The following is a 19,146-nucleotide window of genomic DNA, read 5'->3' on the forward strand; positions in this document are numbered from 1 at the left end:
TGTTTGTGCATGGAGGGGTGGTGAGGAGGATGGAGTCGAGAACATTCCAGAGGGATTGAAGGAGAGAAGGAGCCTCTCTATTATAATACATCTGGAATGTACTTCACGCACTTTGCATTTTTCTCTTCATGGGGCACATGTGTCTCCTGGTAAACTGGCTCAGAGTTTAACATTTGAAGGTGAGTGGGGAAGCCAGAGCGGAGTTTTTCTCTGGACTTCACTAGGGGAATGTGACCTGTGTAAGAAATTCTATTGCGCCTGCCGGACGTGTGCTGAGCAGATAGTAGTATCTGCTGGGGCCTCCAGACTGTCATTAGCTGAAAGTATCACATGGAGGCTGTAGCTAGAGGGACTGTCCATTGTGACTGACGGCAGTTCCCTAGAGAGTGACTCAGGCTACACTAACGTGCAGCACTGAGACCTGCTCCAGTTACTGCTGTTGCATTAAATGCATCAATGCAGAAACTGCCAGACTGGCCAAGAAATTGTTTCATCTTCTCTAAAGCCACAGACTCAGTTTTACTCATTGTTTTCCCCCGAACCTTCTCCAGATTCCTTTCCCACTTACCTCTTGATTAGAATCCTTATATATATACTCCCCATGTTGATAAAATCATGGTTGTGCATGATTTTGATGCCTGTTGGGGGGGCAGGGAAAGAAAAAGAGGTAATAGTATCCTAAGTTAACAATCTAATATTATCAACATAATTTTGTTTGTCATTGTCATTTATAGCCTACCCTATGTATACATGGCAATAGGTACGGACATTACTAATAGGGCTGTAGGGATAGGAACTATATGAATGGGGAGGGAACAAGGGTGTTAGGGATAGTTTTTCTCTGGCCTTTTTATGATATTGATGTTTAGATCAAGTGAATTTATTAGGTATTCCAAAAATTTCCAAGACAGAGAGAACTCTAGATGCATCAATATTGTCCTAATAGGAATCTGGAAGAAGAGTGTGAATTGAGTGGGCAGAGACAAGGAGAGGATAATGGTTGTCCTACTCCATTTGGGTTGCTATAAGGGAATACCAAAGACTGGGTGGTTTAAACAACAAACTTTTTTTTTTTCACAGTTCTAGAGGCTGGAAATCTGAGATCAGGGTGCCAGACTGGTTGGGTTTTGGGCGAGGGCTCTCCTCCTGTTTCACAGTAAACTGCCTCCTCTCTGTGTCCTCATATGGTGGAGAGAGGAAGCCCTGATCCCTTCATCTCCTCCTAAGGGCACCAATTACATCATGAAGATGCCACCCTCAGGACTCCATCTAACCGTAACCAATTCCCAAAGGCCCCGTCTCCAAATACCATCACATTAGAAATTAGGGCTTTCATGTATGTATGGGGGAGATGGGATACAAACATATCCCAATGGCTAAGAGTTTCCCAGAACTGAAGCAAGACACAAGCTTCCAGATGGAAAAAAACCTGCTGATGAGCAAGACAAATTTTTAAGAACAATTTAAAAAACTAGTCTTTAAGCAAGGAAATATCAAGAACATCATTAAGAACACAAAGAAAATTATGAAAACTACAAGGAACAAGAATTATCTTGACATCAACTCTCCCATCAGCAACTTGGGTGCTAGAAGACCATAAAAAATCATGCCCCTAGAGCGCTGAAGAGTGCTTTGAACCTCGGATTCCTCACCCGTCCTCTAACTCAATAATGAGAGTGAGAAACATGGATACCTACAGACTCGCAATGACTCTAAAGGCTGCTACTGATCAAATTGCTGAATTACTGAAGTTCATAGAAAAACGAATCTAAACATAAGAGAATGCAAGAAGCAAGGACCCTTAATTTTCGAGAATGTCTGATGTAGAGGAAACAAACCACAATTCAAGCCTCACAAACTTATTTTTTTAAATTTTCGGGCTTCTACGCTTGACCATCTGACAGTGAGGCAGTCTTATTCCTGACAAAGATGATAAACACCAGCACTAGTACTTATTAAACACCGTACGTGCTCAGCATTCTTTGAATTGCTCATGATGTATGAATTCATGAACCGTCATGGCCACCTTATGAGAAAAGTATGACTTTTTCTAGGCTGAAAACCGAAGCATAAAGAAGCACCATTCCTGGCCCACGGTTGGACGACTCACACGTGCTAAAACTGAGATGCAGGAGCTGACAGTCAAGGGCCCAAGGTTACCTGCTAGCCCAGGTTTCAGGGGGTCATTCGTCCCTGTCTTCTGTCACGGGGAGGGTGCTGCCTGGGAGACATTCTCAGAGTCCAGCCACACTCCAGCAGCCAGACTCTGCAGCCAGCTCGGACTCCCCAAACCAGACCCGCCTCAATTCTCAGGACCTAAGCCATGTTCTGCTCTGCCTCTGACCCACTCAAAAGCATCCAGCGCTATTTGAGGCAAACACCCCTAAAAGAAGACCTTTGTGTTTCCCCTCCTACACTTACACCCAGCCCATCTTGCCCTCTCTGAACTCTCAGCTCGATGACCTTGACCTTGATTCTATGTCTGAACCACTGGACCTGGTGTTTATTCCTGATATCCTTGAGGTTTAACCATGATGATCCCCAAAGGACTTTGACTCAAACTTTTCTGAATTGCTATGCCTTTTGCTGCTATGAGAAGGCAGCTCTAAACCATTTTCCACACAACCCCATCCCACTCCCAACACTGGGGCTCCCCGAAGGGGTGGTTATCCTCTTATCTCCTTTATTCTGTTTTTTCTTGGTCCCCACAAAATGAGGCATGATGCCTGATTCCTGGGAATCAAGATATGACCAGTCTTATGAGCTAACAACCCAATGGAATGACAACAAACAAATGGTTGTGTGGAAACATGTTTATTTTTCTTATACAGTTGCAATTTTACATAAGTTATAGACACATCTGTGTGATACACAATGCTAGAAATGCATGTATCTTCCTGTTGTTCAATGCTTTCTTCTAGGTATTTACTATAAAAAGGGCATGGAGAGGACAACCACTCATCCCTCATTATACAAACGAGTAAATACATTTTTTAGATAGAAAAATAACTGATCACCTGCTTCTGTAATTCTATCAGCTACATAAAACTGACGGTGAACAATAATTAAAACCATTATACAAAATAATAAATAATACAGTAAAAGTTAATGCTATACAATAAACTGATAGGAAGGAAGACCTAACTGGGGCGTCATTCCACTTAGGAGAACAAATGATTAATTGACTTGTAATGTCATGGTGGAGAGCTGTCTAGTTATTTCTGTACTTATCATTAGTATGTGGCAGAAGTTGTTCAGAGAAGAGCAGAAATGTGTAGGAAAAGGCTCTAAATTTTTGGCACTTATTGCCTCTAAGGCTTACAGCTCATGCTATGAAATCCTGTGCAGAAGCAGAACTTTTCAATTTTCAGGTGAGACAAACCTGCCAAAAAAGAGAATGTTCTTGGTGATTTTGTGCATGATAAAGAAGAGGAAAGGGTGATCTGCCACAAACTGCGGGCCTCCGTGGCCAGTTCTCCCCGACAGAATGGCCCCGGTGCCGGCAGCTGCTTCCGTGCCCTCCTCGTTCACGTCCACAGTGGCTTGATGGAACACTTGGGACAGAAACAGGTCATTGGTGTCGGACATTCCTGAGAAGTCAGCCCGGCTCTGGCTGAAGGCGTCCTCCATGCCCATGCCGCTGAGAACGGATCTGAGTTCGTAGCGTTCTTCTAATCTGAACAGGGGGACGTACACCTCCACGTCGTCTTCGGCCAGCGTGTCTTTGCTGGTCCACTTCATGAATTTATCGTAGGTTATTTCACTTTCCAGCTACAAATCCAAACATTAAAAAAAGACCCATAAATGCTCAGAAAAGAAGGCAAATAACTTGTAAGTCTTATGTTAACAATCAATGACTTTAAGCTTACCATATTGTGGGTGATATAAAAATGTAATACACTGGTAAAAGATTTGCAAGAATATAGCATGTATGACATATTTTCACACTCTGAATGAAAGTTTGAGACCTAAACATTTATTATCAACCAATTCCCATGTTTCTGTGAGGAACTGCACACCACTTTCTACACCTGTGTACATGTTTGTCGTGAAAGATGAGTTTAGATCCAGAGGTTTCAAACAATGCAAGCTGGAATGGCTTACCAACTCCAAGCCAGTGGACACATCACCAATTTCATCTGGAAGCAACAGGAACATGCTGACGTCTCCAGCATATGGGAGTTCTAGAATCTGGGTCTTTAGATCACCTATGTATCCAATGTTCAGCTCTTTACGCAAGTACATCATCTGTACAGGTTTGCGCTGAGTCTAAAATTATTAAAAAGTAAAATATGAAAGTTGATCCTAAGATGTCAGGAGATTTACAATTAGACATAAAAGAGAAATAGATTCTGCTTTAGTGTTGAAGAAATAGGTTCTTAAAAATCAACAAAATAAATTATTCATACCCTTACAGTTGCTCGTATTAGCTTTACCATGATTACATCTATTATTAAAATGGACAACAATAATAATTATAATAATACTAAAATATTCGTTTAACATCTGCCATGGGCCAAGAATTCTGTGAAATCTCATTGAATCTTCACAACGGCCAAGTTTTACTGATTAAAAAATGGAATTTCCAGGAGATAAATAAGGTCATAAATTGTTACTAGTAGAAACTTCGTGGTAGAAGCTACAACTGCATCCAGAATTATGTAATTATAAAGCCCACGGTCTTCACCATTAGTCAGATGGCCTCTCAGAAAATTCCTGAGCGATACTCGGTAGCTCGAAAGAGTCAACCACCTGTCCAACGTGCATAATTTATGACTGACAAGTCATGCAGGAGCATGAGTGGTCTCTAACTTCTTTCTCTGTCTTGGCCAAGGTCCTAAAATATATACTAGGAAGATCCATCTGGTTGTCTCATACCATGTTCACGCGGAAAGGATAAAGCCCATTTAATTTCTTCTCAAATGGAGTTTTCCACTTTCCTTTGAAGTAGACAGCATTCACCAGGACCATCTTGGTGTCCCCATCTACAGAACCTTCAGGTAACAAGTCTGGAATTTTGCCTACAGAAAACATAACGTATGTTTAGGGCTCATGACCGAGAGCCGTGATGTTATTATGATTTGAATCTCTTGAGTGACCACCACACTCAGCATCTACATTTGTCAGATTCGGCCGAGGGGACGGTCTCAAGCTTAAGTGTTTCTCCCAATACATTTAAAGCATCAATACAGCAGACTGCCTTTCTCAGAAGGTTTGCAAAGTCTAAAAGAAAATGAAGTAACGTATTTAAAATTTAGAATGACTATCAAACACAGGAAGATTTTCACCTCCTTTTATGTTGTTTTCTCAAAGTTTCTCAAAGTTTAGCGCTCCTTCTAGATGTGATCCGGACAATCTATGGGTCTGACCCATTGATTCATTCAAAAACTTTTTTTTTTTTTAAGTTGTGCTAGATCTACAGTAGGAGTTGGGCAGATACAAGAGGAGAAAAAGGAAGAATTGCCCTGGAGGGGCTGAGAATATTGGAAGAGGCATTCAAAATCAGCAGGGAAACAATGTGTTGGAAATCCTATAACAGAACGCCAAGTACTATGGCAATGCAGAGGACGAAGGTTCTCAGAGACTGTAACATCCAAGTGTGGTAGTTAACAAAAAAATGGCTTAAGAAACAGCCTATTTACAGTTAACACCTGCCCTATAATTTTTCAACTGCTTAAATACATTATTTTACTTAATCTTGGCAACTATTCTATTGGGGTACCACTAGTGTCATTTTACACAAAAAGATCCCCCGCTGAGAAAGGTTAGCAATCTCCTCAAGGTCATTAACTGGTAGACTGGTCAGGCTTCTGTGTCCACCTCCAGCACCCCCCAATCCTACTGAGAGACAAGGACTAACACAAAGGTCGATGTAATCTGACCAACTTCCATATATTCATTCAATACATCCCCTAGGCAATTAAAGGTCTTGGTTACTACTGAAAATTGCTATGGCTTTACTTAACTTGTGATGTAAATGACGGAATTCATGTGATTATAACAAATCAAACAGACAAGTCCCCAAATTTTGATAAAAGTTGGTAAAGCAGTCAGCCCAAAGGACGACGAGGCATTCTGGCAATACAACTGCTTGATTCGCAGCCACTGAAAACAATGCTTAGAGAGAAAACGAATTCACGCTGTTCTCAGAAAAGCAGAACTTGTACATGTCTCTTTAATTCTGCAGTCAGTTTTTACTTTCACTTCTGTTAATCTTCACTTTCCCTGATTCCTGTGTCAGTGGTTTGTCAGTATTTTAGAACAGTAATTTCGAAATCCGTTATTGAAATAAACAACAGAAGTAGAGCAACTATTTTCAGAGAAACAGAAGTATTTTATATGTTCTACAGAACTTGGTTCATATGCTTTTTCCCAGTACAGGAGACAAGAAACCAAGACACCAAACTATTGCTTGAAACAATGTTTTAAACATAGGAGTTACATGAGAATTTACTGTTTGTGTACATTATCGAACAAACTCTTTAGAGACCCAAATAAAGAATTCAGAATTAGACTAAGGATCAAAAAAGAGGAACCCCCAGTTTCACCAGTAACTGGTAGTGGCATCTTGAAGGAGTCAGTTAAGCCATCAGGGACCAATAGTCCACAACCATAAAAGGGCAAATTTGGATAAATTATCTCCAAGGACCTTTCAGGTCCTAACAGGTCATAAGTCTATGAAATACCAGAACAATTCACCTTTGTAATAATCTGTTTTTTTCCTAGAAATGCATCGATATGTTGCTAGCCAGCAATTATTTATTTACGACCTATAATTCTACCTGGAGATTTGGGAGAATGAAGGATTTTCATTATCAGCCAAAGACTGTGCTAATTTTTGTGGGGACACAGGAGAAGGGTGACATATTGGCCCTACCCTCAAATAATTGGAGTCTATGTGGGATGGCAAAACAAACAAAATAAAATCAGTTCGGTCACAGTTGAAGGCTGTGTAAGGCAACCGTTAACGGGAGTCATGAAGCAACAAAGCCCCAAAGGAGCGGCCAAGAGGGGAGTGGCTGGGAGATCCCTCTAGGAAAGCCGAGGACTTCGGGTTGCCACTTAAACTCTGAAGTTAGGGAAGGCAGAAGAACTAAGTACGGAGGAGCAACCCAGAGCTCAGGAGCCAGCACTCGTCAAGCACCGTCTGTCGGGTTATTAAGAATTCAAAAGCCAGGGTGAGGAGTAAGATCTTCTGCAGGGGCCAGCTGGAGGGCAGTGACGCTGTTTCTGTGTGGACCCGTGGGGACGTGGGGACAGCATGACAAGTGTGCGAGGTCACCTTTGCAGTCTCATCCTCTTCCCTGTGCTCTACCCTCAAGTCCAGCCAAGCTCCCTCACCTCTGCCTGTTGGCACATCTGTGCACTGTGTCTGGAACTCTCTCCCCAGGCACCGTGCCCTCGGCCTGCCCAGCTGCAGCCCGTCCTCCTAATCACGACACAAACACGTCTCATTCCAGGAAGACCCTCCCGTCATAACACTGGAGCCAAGGGCCTTCCGCACATGCCCCCATGTAAGGTCCAGTATGTCCCCATAAAAGCACTTATGACCATCTTATGTCAACAGAACTGTATGCCTCCCCTAGACTGTAAGTTCTAGGGTGGTAGGGCCCGGGTTCTAGCTCATTTCAGAACGTGTATAGTGCCTGGCACATTATATGCGGTGGATTAACTGTTGTTGACTGAAGGACTGGATTGCATAACTATGAATGGATGATTTAAGTGTGAGTCCTAGTAAAAAACCAAAGCGAGGCAGGAGCCCATGGAAGAATTAGGGACATGAGCTGCAATAGTAGAAGCGATTTAGCCGGGACCAAAAGAACCTCACAGCAGATAGGCCCGGAAGGGTGAAAAACAGGTAAAATAATTTCCCGATCCCTCCTCCTCTGTTGCCAGTGGGCTCACGCTAGTTTCTCAGTGGAGGGCCACGCCTTTTTCTTTGTTTTTGTCTACGGCGGACATAGAGCACAATTATTTCAATACGGTGTTTCCTGCCTTGGAAGATGTGTCTGCCTGCTCTCATATTCCATCCTAAGGCAACATCCAAAATCAGATTATTTAAGCACTGAACGTATGTCCTCCTGCAGTAGACCTCAACCGTTTTTTCCCACTTAAAACACTACTCAGCTAAACAAGAATAAGGTTACATTTCCCAAAATAGTCAAGGTGGGGTGAATTTTAAGGGAGTTAGGGCTAAGTGTAGGAATGTTTTTTTGAAAAAATAGATCAAAGGTTTCTAACTGAAAAGAAGAACAGGAAATATTGCTTTGGTTGTACCTTTGGTCTGAGTCTTGACCCAGGCATTAATCTTTTTTCTGGTTTCTTCAGCACATTCTAGGAAGTCGACCCCCTGGGGTTCGGTAGAGTAGTATTTCCTGGAGAGTTGCATATATTCCTGTAAAGCAAGAAACAGGCCGAAGGTGACACAGAATATATACTGGACAAGACTTGGTGTAACTGTAAATCATGGGCTTCCTGTCAAGACGTGGGGGGTAGGGGGCTGAGGTAGGGGAAGGGGTGGAGGCTGGCTCTGGGGCCTGGGAGGCTGAAAGAGGAAATGGTGTGGACTGTAAGTGCTCCGTTGACCCCCTTGCCCACACTCATTTGCCCTCCTGCACTGTGCCTTATAGACACTGGGTAGGAGGGGAAGGCTGCGCTCGTGGGCAGGGGCTCTGGAAATCACTGCTCCCCCAGCTTTAGCAGTCACTCTGGGAGGCAGCACCCACTGCGGAAGCATGCGCGACAGCTGCTGTGACCCAGGGCATGTGGAGCCTCAGGGAGCTTGTGGGGAATTCTGACTCTCTCCCTGTGAATCACAGACAGCAGCTTTGAAAGTGACCTCATTGCACACCGGGGGCCCTGCCACTTCAATTGCAGGTTTCACTTACTTCCTTGAATCTCGCAGACTTCTCTCCAAACAGCTTGTTGACGCTCTCCAGTAAATACTCCCCCGTGGATGCGTTGATCGCAGAGCTGAGAGATCTGAAGGCCGAATGGATTGTAGCTCCAGCTTGTGCCTTAAACAGAAAGGAGGGATCTCTTTATATAACACAGGATGGAAATTCAAATCAAAACCACACTGAGATACCACCTTACACCAGTTAGACTGGCAAAAACTGACAAGGCAGGAAGCAACAAATGTTGGAGAGGATGTGGAGAAAGGGGGTCCCTCTTACACTGCTGGTGGGAATGCAAGTTGGTACAGCCACTTTGGAAAACAGTGTGGAGGTCCCTTAAAAAGTTAAAAATTGAGCTACCCTATGATCCAGCAATAGCACTACTGGGTATTTACCCCCAAAATACAGACGTAGTGAAGAGAAGGACCATATGCACCCCAATGTTCATAGCAACATTGTCCACAATAGCTAAATTGTGGAAGGAGCCGAGATGCCCTTCAACAGATGACTGGATAAAGAAGATGTGGTCCTGGGGCGCCTGGGTGGCTCAGTCATTAACCGTCTGCCTTCGGCTCAGGGCGTGATCCCAGCGTTCTGGGATCGAGCCCCACATCAGGCTCCTCCGATGGGAGCCTGCTTCTTCCTCTCCCACTCCCCCACTCCCCCTGCTTGTGTTCCCTCTCTCGCTGGCTGTCTTTCTCTCTGTGTCAAATAAATAAATAAATAAATAAATAAATAAATAAATAAATAAAATCTTAAAAAAAAAGATGTGGTCCATATATACAATGGAATATTACTCAGCCATCAGAAAGAATGATTACACAACATTTGCAGCAACATGGACGGGACTGGAGGAGATTATGCTAAGTGAAATAAGTCAAGCAGAGAAAGACAATTATCATATGGTTTCACTCATTTATGGAACATAAGAAATAGGAAGATCAGTAGGAGAAAGAAGGGAAGAATGAAGGGGGGGTAAACAGAAGGGGGAATGAACCATGAGAGACTGTGGACCCTGGGAAACAAACTGAGGGCTTCAGAGGGGAGGGAGGTGGGGGATTGGGATAGGCCAGTGATGGGTATTAAGGAGGGCACGTATTGCATGGAACACTGGGTGTTATACGCAAACAGTGAATGATGGAACACTACATCAAAAAGTAAGGATGTACTGTATGGTGACTAACATAACATAATAAAAAATTATCATAAAAAATTAAAAATATATATATAACACAGGATAGCTAAACAAGATATTTCTTAAGCAAATGTATTTATTTCAAGGCAACAATAAAATGCTATATTAACGTATACTTAGAATTTTCTGACACTTTAGAGGAATGTCTGAGGAAATACTTTTGATATAGTGCATTAATCTCATAAGGTAACGTTTTACTTGTTTCAAATTTTGCTGTGGCTACAGATTGTACTTAACCTTGAAGTAACCAACGTCCTAGAAGAAAGTGAGGCTTCTCTTCTAATTTCCTAAACTTCAAGGCCTCTAAGGGATTTTATTATATTGCAACATTACATAAGAAATGTTCCAGAAAAAGTTAATATACGTTTGAAAGTACCCATTTTATAATTAAAGGGTAGTCTGTACAGTGGAAAATCCGGGTTTTAGAAAGCCATGAAAATGTAGGTGAATTCCCATCCTCAACCCGCAGTTTGTAAGCACGATGACAGACACAGGGCTCAGTCACAGCAGCAACGGGTGAAGCAGAGGACAGAGCCCTGCAGATGGACTGCCAGGTGTCACAGGCGACCTGTCTGGATCTCCATCTTGACGGGGCCCTCCTCACCTCCTCTAGCCCATAATTCCCTGGGCAACAGGCGGATGGAGCAGCATTCCAGAAGGAAGCTATGGGAGATATCCTCCCACCTAAGCCACAAGCATGTTTTGGAAGTTGCTTATCAACAGGAGTACGTCTATGCCCAGTTCCTATAAGTTAGCTGGAGAGCTGATGTTTAAGGAAATTGAGTATTGAGAAAAGACATTAGAACCTGAGATAGATGATGATGAAGAGATGCGTACATACGTACATACACACACACGGACAGATGATAAAAGAGGTGTCGGGGAGGGGTAGCTAAGGGTCAGCGGTCTCTCATGAAGTCATTGGGCCTGACCTACCCCATTCCTCAATTGCTTGTCACCCTTTACCTTCTTCCACCTGGAAATCTGCATCCGTGCATGTATATTCTAGAAGTTGCTACAGTGATTTCAGAATAAATTACACATGCCCAACTAATGGCAGAATGCTGTGATTGAATTTAGAAACAGTTTTGGCCTAAAAGCCATGACATCTAGATTCTACTCTGGCCCTGCCCATATTTGTCAGTGTGCCCATAGGATATTTATTTAAGGGCTCCGAGTCTTAGTTTTCTTTCTATGAATGGGGGAAGTTGTGCTAGCTTCTTTCCCTGTCTACCATTGCGATTTTAAGACAAGAATTTCTAGAAATAAAATGCAAAAGAAATTACGAACCAATGAGTCACATACCTGCAAGATAGCCTCAGGATAAGTGCCCTTCCGGATCTGCTGCATGAGTTCACAACCCGTGAAGTTCTCCGGGGTCACTGGGGTCTTCTGGGCTCCAACTTTGTCAAACTGAAACACCTGCAATTGGAATTAAAGAGAACATATTTATATTCTCCTGCTAGATTACTTCACCTTTAAACCAATGGCGCCCAGGTACTTCTTAGCAGTCCTGTCTACATCCCTGCCTTAGCGTCTCAGGAACAAGCACAGATACTCCTTATACATAATGTGTAAGTGTCAGCAACTGAAATTACCCTCACAGGAAACAGCTTGAGTTATTTCATACTAATCCATATACTGGCCATTTTGACAACAATTTGTTATGATGAGATGATTTATAACCTCTTCACTAAAGGATCTAAATTGTCATCCAGCCCATAAATGGCCTTGATAAAAAATGCCAGTATTTTGAAGAAAGTAATAAGGTTAATACACGACCTTATATTTCTCTGTCTTTTCAATGGCCTTCTCTATTATCCACTTCTAATCTATCAAAATCTACAAGCCCAAGTTAGTTTAAGCATAAACACAGTTATTCACTATTAACAGGGATCCCATAAAATATTTTCACACACTGTATTGCACATAGAATCCAAAATCCATCTAGGGGACAGGCGCCCGGGGTCAGGTAACAGGTGAATCTCTTTATATTGTAAGTGGCAGATCCAGAAAACACAGTGAAGCTGGCAGGTGAAGGCTGGTCCTATGAAGCTACCTCAGTCCTTCCCAGCATTACAGCTTTCCAGCCTGGCCTCTCCGGTCTCAGCACCCCCAGGCTGACCCTGCACCCAGGCCTTCCCCCAACCTCCCACATCCTTTGGGTCCCACTGGGCCGGTGTCACATCCCCTGTGGGACCCCGTGGTGAGGAGAAACTTATCTAGCTAATGGATGGTGGAGGGAACGCTGCTGACAAAGGAAACACAAGCTTGTCCAGCCAGGTAGTGAGTTTCCGGGTTGGCAGGACAGGTGTTAGGGGTTACGGGATCTTTCTCTGCTCTTCACATTATAGGTCATATGTCCCATCTAACACTCTGAAAAGAAGTGGCCTTACTCTGCCCCCACAGAAGGGAAGAATATTTCCTGAAACAGCTTTTCTGGGTTTTGTCCCTTCTAAGGAGGTTGACGCTTAAGTCAGGAGTCTCCTGGCTAGCCCTAAAGCCTTCCTGAATCACTGCAAAGACCCCGCAGAAGTGGGGGATGGAAGAGGACCCTGGGCCATGCAGAGGCCATGGGGTAAATAGAGGCAGGCACCCTGCCCAGCCAGGCAGCAGAGCCCGGGCGGGTCTGGGGCTTCATCTTGCTAGCACACCAAGCTCACACAGACATATGTGCTCTGGGAGCTCATCCCTTCCACGTCTTCCAACACTGTGACCTTTACCAGCCACACCAAGTTCCAGCCGAGTGGCCTCTTCCCAGCCCCGCTTCCTGGTCTGTAAAATGAGTATGGTAATCACAGCCTCATAGTGTCGTGCAGCATGTGGGCAAATTCATAAAATGCTCTTAGGCGCCCGGCTCAGGCGCTGAGCAGCACTGGCTGTTAGAACAGACACGGCTCCCAGACGCTCTCCGGGTTAACGCCAATCTTCACACCTGTCCTCCGGGCTGGCAGTTTCCTTTCTCACTGGGTAGATGAGAAAGCTGAGGCTTGGAGAGTTTCGATGCCTTCCCTCACACACCTAGTGGAGACTGGCAAAGCCACCACCCCACACATCCTGGCCTGTCCCCAAAGTCTGCGCTTCTTCCTCTAAGCCAAAGGGTCTCTCTTCTTCTTTTTAGTAGGGAATTAACCACATTTTCCTTTGAACTGTAAAATCAGTACATGCAGCAGAGTTGTAGGGAAACAACCTAACACCTTTGCACAGACCGACGTGCTTGAAGTACTTTCTAGATACAGAAAAGCTGTCCTTGCCCAGAGTGACCAATACATTCATTCACCTCTGGTGTCAAAATCTATTTTTTTATTTTAACAACCCAGAGTTCTTAATTTCTCATTCTCCCCCACAATATATTGCTTTTGTTCCCTTTACAGTTAAAAAATTAAGACTCTGGTGTTTTCTGAAGTTTGCCATGCAGTTCACAGCCCCCACCCCCACCCCCCTACCCCCCGCCAAAGGGAAGAGAATAAAGGGGAAGGAGTCTTGCCAAATGTTGCTGGTATCAGGATTGAGCAACTGAGGTTTGTTGTAAGCCTGGGTGTTTAAACTGCCACACACACAGGGAGGATGCCTTTTACCTCCTCGCCTCGTGCAGGGAGATCGGCTAACACTCCCTGTGAACCGCCTCAAACCAGGTCCCTGGTAAATGGGTCACCATGCACCAGCGAAGGACATCTGTAGACTCAGGCACAGTTCTCATGGGAAGCCCGAAAGTGGCCGGGGGCATTTTGGTGTGACTGAAAGCACAGTACATGCTTGTGAGAAAGCAGGGCCTGTACTTCAAGCACCCAATATCAATGTTTGTGGCTATGTGAATCTGAAAGAACCTGAATTATATGATGACCTTATCCGGTTCACTGACCTCGGACATAACAGGAGCAGGTGCTTTTTAAATGCACTGAATTCATCCCATGGGAGCCCTGTGGTATACTGTGGATTTCCAAGGCCCCAGACTCAGTGAAAGAGTCCCCTGACTGAGCTCGTATCCCTTCACCAAGGACCGAAGCCAGTGGCCTTGACAAAAAGACCTCACAATGTTGCCACATACCCCGTCCACCCTGATTTTGAAAACTGGCCATGAGGCCAGAGGCCATTTTGTTGACGTGACCTCACGGGGTTGATAACACGGCTGAGGCCCTCTGAAGTCATACTACTCTCCTTGCATCTCCAGCAGTGTGTTACCCACAGCTCTTCATGACATCCTCTGCTACATACAGTTGAGAGATTTCATGATTTAGCTGTTTTGTAGATTTGAATCTAGGGAACTTGTGTGGTAATGGCATGTGACAACTATTGACCTTGGTAAAGTCAAGCTACCTGAAGCATAAAATCGCAATTCTACAATTGCATTGAGGAGGGACCCAGCCCTAGTTTGGAGTTTTAACAGACACTCACCTTGGCCATCTGGTCTGCAGTGTTGCCCCTGGCACCCAGGTAGACCATGGCCATGGTGGATGAGATGCTCCATGGAGAGAAGAAGAGATTCGGGGTGGCACTAGTATTTGCCAGATGCTTAAAAAAATTGAGGGCGAAGATTGCGTTGGCCACATAAAGGTCTTCCATTGTTTCAATCTGGAAGGAAAGTGAGGAAGAAAAAAACAGCTCTGAAAGATGACTCAACGTTCTGGGTGATGTTGGCCGAGTAGTACATGGTGTACCCTGCACAAGACAGGGGTTCCCTCTCTGTCCTTCCTTCATGGAACAGTATGAACTAGAGCCTGGATGGCATCACGGTCATGTGACCTGTGCAGCCTCACAGGGCTCCAGGCTTCATGCGATGCTCTGCTGTCACCAACTTAAAATTCTTAATAATTTTGAACAAGGGGCTCTGCATTTTCCTTCTGCACTAGGTCCTGCGAATTACGTAGCAGATCTTGAGATGCAGCGAAGAGTTAAATGATGAGGAGGGACGCTCCATATAGTAACCATAATAACAGCAATGACAATGAATAGCGTTTATTACATTCTTACTGTACAACAGATGCTGTTCTAGACATCCTATGAAGCACTTAATTCTTGCCAAAACCCTATGAGAAAGGCATTGCTATTTGTGTTTCATGAAGGAAGAAACTACAGCACAGAGGGTCAGGAAAGTGACAGTGTCACCCAACTATAAGGGGCAGGACGAGGCATGGAAGCCAGGTGGGTGACCTCCAGAGTCATGCTTTCAACCTCTGGGCTACATCTGCAAATATCCAGCACACACATGGGCAAATACACACATGTTCCAACACATATTCTTGTTGGTCCCAGTTGAGACTGTCAATCTTCTTTTAGATTCCCTGCTTCTGGAAGTGGCTTAGATTCATCATTTGAGGGTTGGTATTTTTACTCAGCTCCTACCTCCTGTACCCCCTGCCCCCCCCCCCCCACCTCCATCCACAGCCTGCAATAAAACAGCTTCCCACGCTTAGGAGTTCAGTCCGGGGGAGGGGGGGCAGTTTGCTGGAACCGCCATCTGCTTCTCCTGCCACTCCCTAGCAGGGAAATCCATTGCAGGCAGCACTGCATGCAATGAACATGAAACACACACACACACACACACACACACACACACACACACACACCCTATCACCACCCAAAGATAAAGGACAGACACACCTTCGGTGACCCAAGTCTCCACGTGAAGCGGAATGCACGGACACACCCGAGGTGTGCGCGGGTATCTGTTGGTACTGGCTGGTGATCATTTTTCTGGCTGTGTGTTATGCTTTCATGGTGGCTTAAAACACACCCTATAATTACCAAAAAAATATAAATATACTGAATGACGCTGACACTCATCCCACAGGAAACTTTGTGACCGTGGCTTCCCAGAGCTGAGGAGGGGCCGAGAGAAGCCCTGAGGTGAGGGACATCCTTGTCTGTAGGCCTGGCTTGCTCAACAGGCTTCCCAGCAAGGGCCAGCACTCACTTCCCTCCCTCCCCAGTGCCGGGCTGTCTTAGGGGAACACTTGGTTCAGGAGTACTTCTTTTTAAGAAAATTGTTGCAATTTATATCAAAATGTCTCATTCAAGATACCACCCAGTTGTATTTTATCAAGGCAAAAACTAAATTAAGCAAAATTTGTCCCTGAAACCACCTCTTCTCATTCAATCCTCGTAAGATCTAAAGAAAGTAGATACTGTTATCTTCATTGTATAGGTTACCTCCTGACCCTCAGAGAGGTTAAGTAACCTGCAGAAGGTCACAGAGCCTCTATGCAATGGTGCAGGGATTCAAGCCTAGGTCTGCTTCAGGAACCCGCTTGATCCACACGGCCTCACACGGCCTCTCCTGCTGGTGGTGAACTTTGCTATTATGTGTAAGAGTGTAGGCAGGTTACTAGCTTGAGAAATGCTAGAAAGAGGAAATAAAAATAGGAAGGTAGCAAGTCTGTAATGCTCCTAGAAGGCATATTAAGTAGAAAAAAAAACCAAACAAACCGCACTATGGTTTTTTTTTCTTGCTTCATCACTGAGATTAGGTTAATTTGGGTGACTCAGATGTTTGTTTCCTCTCCCTCCTACCAATTTAAAATTGTCTTGAAACTAATTAGTCTTACTGGGCTGATCATTTTTGTAAATTACCTCAGTAACAATTTGGAAACAAACTAAGAATCAATATCATAAATAAAATGTATCTCTATCTTCATGTGAAGAAAATAAATAAGGGCTCAGAGCCAGAAAAGTAACTGCAGGCTTCTCCTAGACTGAATTCTTTATAGTGTTCTGTCTAGTCGGTCACTCTGACGCTAACAAAATGTAAGTGTTAAACTATCGGAGAGGCTTTTGATAGGTTCCTGGTGACTTTATAAAGAAAAAAGTACATAAGGACAGAATTAAATTGTCCCAGATACATTTACTTTTTAAAAGTCTAGTTTTTATTCTTTAAATAAGGTGCAACTCACTGCATTTAACATAAAAAAATAATCTGTCTATGTTGAAGTTACCAAATTCCTTCAGCAGCATTGTTTTTGTTTAATTTGTGTCACTACCTGCCCAGGAAAACCTAGTAATTTCTTGTTACAAAAATAGGAGCTGTGGATTGCACAGCTAGCTAGCTTCAGAGCCCAGACTGAATCTTAGCCTTCTGATTCCGGGTCTGGTGCTTCTCACATGCGGTTTGAGAAGTTCGCAGACTTAGAAATCTGTGAAGGCACACATATAGCATGTTTCCTCTTAGACAAGTCCACACCTTATCTTTGGGTGGCAATCTGCCTGAGACAATATAAAACTGAAGTCACAGATGGTGTCAAATAGCATCATTGCCCGAAACAGAAGACACCTGCTGTGAGTTTCTTACCACTAAAATTTTTAAAAATTGTTCCATTAGCTTCCGAAGATCATGCCGCTAATTAAGGTGTAATATTAGCATGGGGAAAAAATAAATGGAGGGCATACGTGGGGCTGGGCTCCATGATATCTGTGTCACTTCCTGCCGCAAAAGTGCTCTAAAACTCGGCACACGTCATCAAGAAGCTGGGAGGTGCCCCCAGGCATCGGCACGGCCCTCTTCTTGTTGGTGCTGGATGCTAGATTTGAGTTTGCTGTGGCATTTAAAACAATTTGTTTTGTGATGACATAGTGCAAATATTTAAAAATTGACCACAAAAATCAATGAAAACAAAAAGAAAATAGTACCTTCAAGGAAACGTCCCATCCAAACTTAGCACATTCTCCCCCCAGCAAAATTAAAAGCCATTCCTGTTATTTGATGATTTTCACAATGAATGAGTGAGTGTCTGTTTATGGTATTAAATGATTTATTGAACTATTACCTCAGTTAATCCAACAACTAGTTTGGCAAATTTTTCTCTTCCACTAAGTTGACCTATTATTGACCTAATTCAATAAATATCAGGTGGAGCTGAAGAGACCCAACTCAGATTGCTGCTGAATTTCTGTAATTCTTATAGTTTTTAGATACTATCATCTTTCTTATTTTTATTATATTTATATACAATTTATAGATTACTTACATTGCTTAAATTACTATCTTTTAATTGATCTAGTCATTTCCATCAAATTCTGTGTCAAAACCCCAGTCAGTAAAGAATATACATATTGTAACCTGCTTAATAAAATCCACATCCCAACTTGACTAGGCACTTTGGTTTGGCTAATGTTACACAGGCATCTCCTGGCTTCTGAGATTCAAGATTAAGTCTTACTACAAATTTAAATCAAATCTTGACCTAAAATATTTTTACTTAAAAGAAATCTAAAAAAGAAAACACCACATTTTTACTCATCTTCTAAACACATCGCACACTTTACTTTTCACTATTAGTAACACCTGTATGAAAGAAGAGGGGGAAAAAAATGAAAGCCTGTTTTCATGGCCATGGAAATGACTGAAATACCTGGTTATTCCCGGAGGCGCTGCTGACAAGAAACCGTCCTCAGAGAGCTGTCATAGTGCACACACGGAGAGGACTGGTTTTATAAAGCTCTGCCCCTCCCACAGAGCATTTTTTTCTCTCTTTCTAATCTGTATCCTTTGAGTGATTCAACATTTTACTCAGAAAGACATCACTATTATAAAAATGCTTGTTTGCTAAGGCACCGTTTAAGAAATTTGCTCAGAGGATGACGTCATTCAGAAACTTAAGAATTTGGCAATACCTACACATGCCTGTTAAAATTAGCTGAAGTCTGTCAGCCCGTTTCAAGTGTCCCCCTCTATACCTGTGCCCAAGGACAGCGACAAATTCTACAATAACCCTCCTATCTTTGCACAGGGATGGCTCGTGGGCTCTTTGCAATATCTAAAGACAACGGAATCCTTTCTTTCTGACTCTAGACAGCCCCCAAGCAACCCTTTGGGCATGGAGAGGAAAAGGGAACCACAATTTTTCTTTTTTGGAGATTCTCTATTTTAAACTGTCTTAGATTTCTCAAAGTAGAATTTCCTAAATAATTCTGGGTTCCACCCGAGTCTCCTATCACCAGCCACACCCAACTAAATAATTTTCTATTTGCCTGTTTCCAACACAGATCTTATCTTTTATTATACAGAGAAAATCCACTGTGTACTTGAAATTGACTTCTAACTCTAGGATGATGATGTTG

The 19,146-nt window shown here is 43.4% G+C and overlaps 1 protein-coding gene across 2 annotated transcripts; it reads right to left on the reverse strand.

The window, feature by feature from the left end:
* Nucleotides 1-2,798: 2,798 nt before the first annotated feature.
* SERPINB2 (serpin family B member 2) lies at nt 2,799-18,584 on the reverse strand. Of its 2 annotated transcripts, none has more exons than XM_008704864.2 (8): nt 18,438-18,584; nt 14,488-14,664; nt 11,398-11,514; nt 8,889-9,017; nt 8,278-8,395; nt 4,879-5,021; nt 4,105-4,269; nt 2,799-3,771 (listed from the first exon to the last, which is right to left on the reverse strand). In XM_008704864.2, the coding sequence occupies exons 2-8, from the start codon at nt 14,653-14,655 to the stop codon at nt 3,361-3,363; spliced, it is 1,251 nt and encodes a 416-aa protein (XP_008703086.1). In that variant the 5' UTR covers nt 14,656-14,664; nt 18,438-18,584; the 3' UTR covers nt 2,799-3,360. The 2 variants fall into 2 exon arrangements, with proteins under 2 accessions (XP_008703086.1, XP_008703095.1); XM_008704873.2 differs by lacking the exon at nt 18,438-18,584 and adding an exon at nt 15,694-15,815.
* Between the last annotated feature and the right edge of the window lie 562 nt (nt 18,585-19,146).

The sequence above is a fragment of the Ursus maritimus genome, unplaced genomic scaffold (assembly GCF_017311325.1).
Source record: "Ursus maritimus isolate PB19 unplaced genomic scaffold, ASM1731132v1 scaffold_18, whole genome shotgun sequence".
In the NCBI taxonomy this organism is placed as follows: Eukaryota; Metazoa; Chordata; class Mammalia; order Carnivora; family Ursidae; genus Ursus; species Ursus maritimus.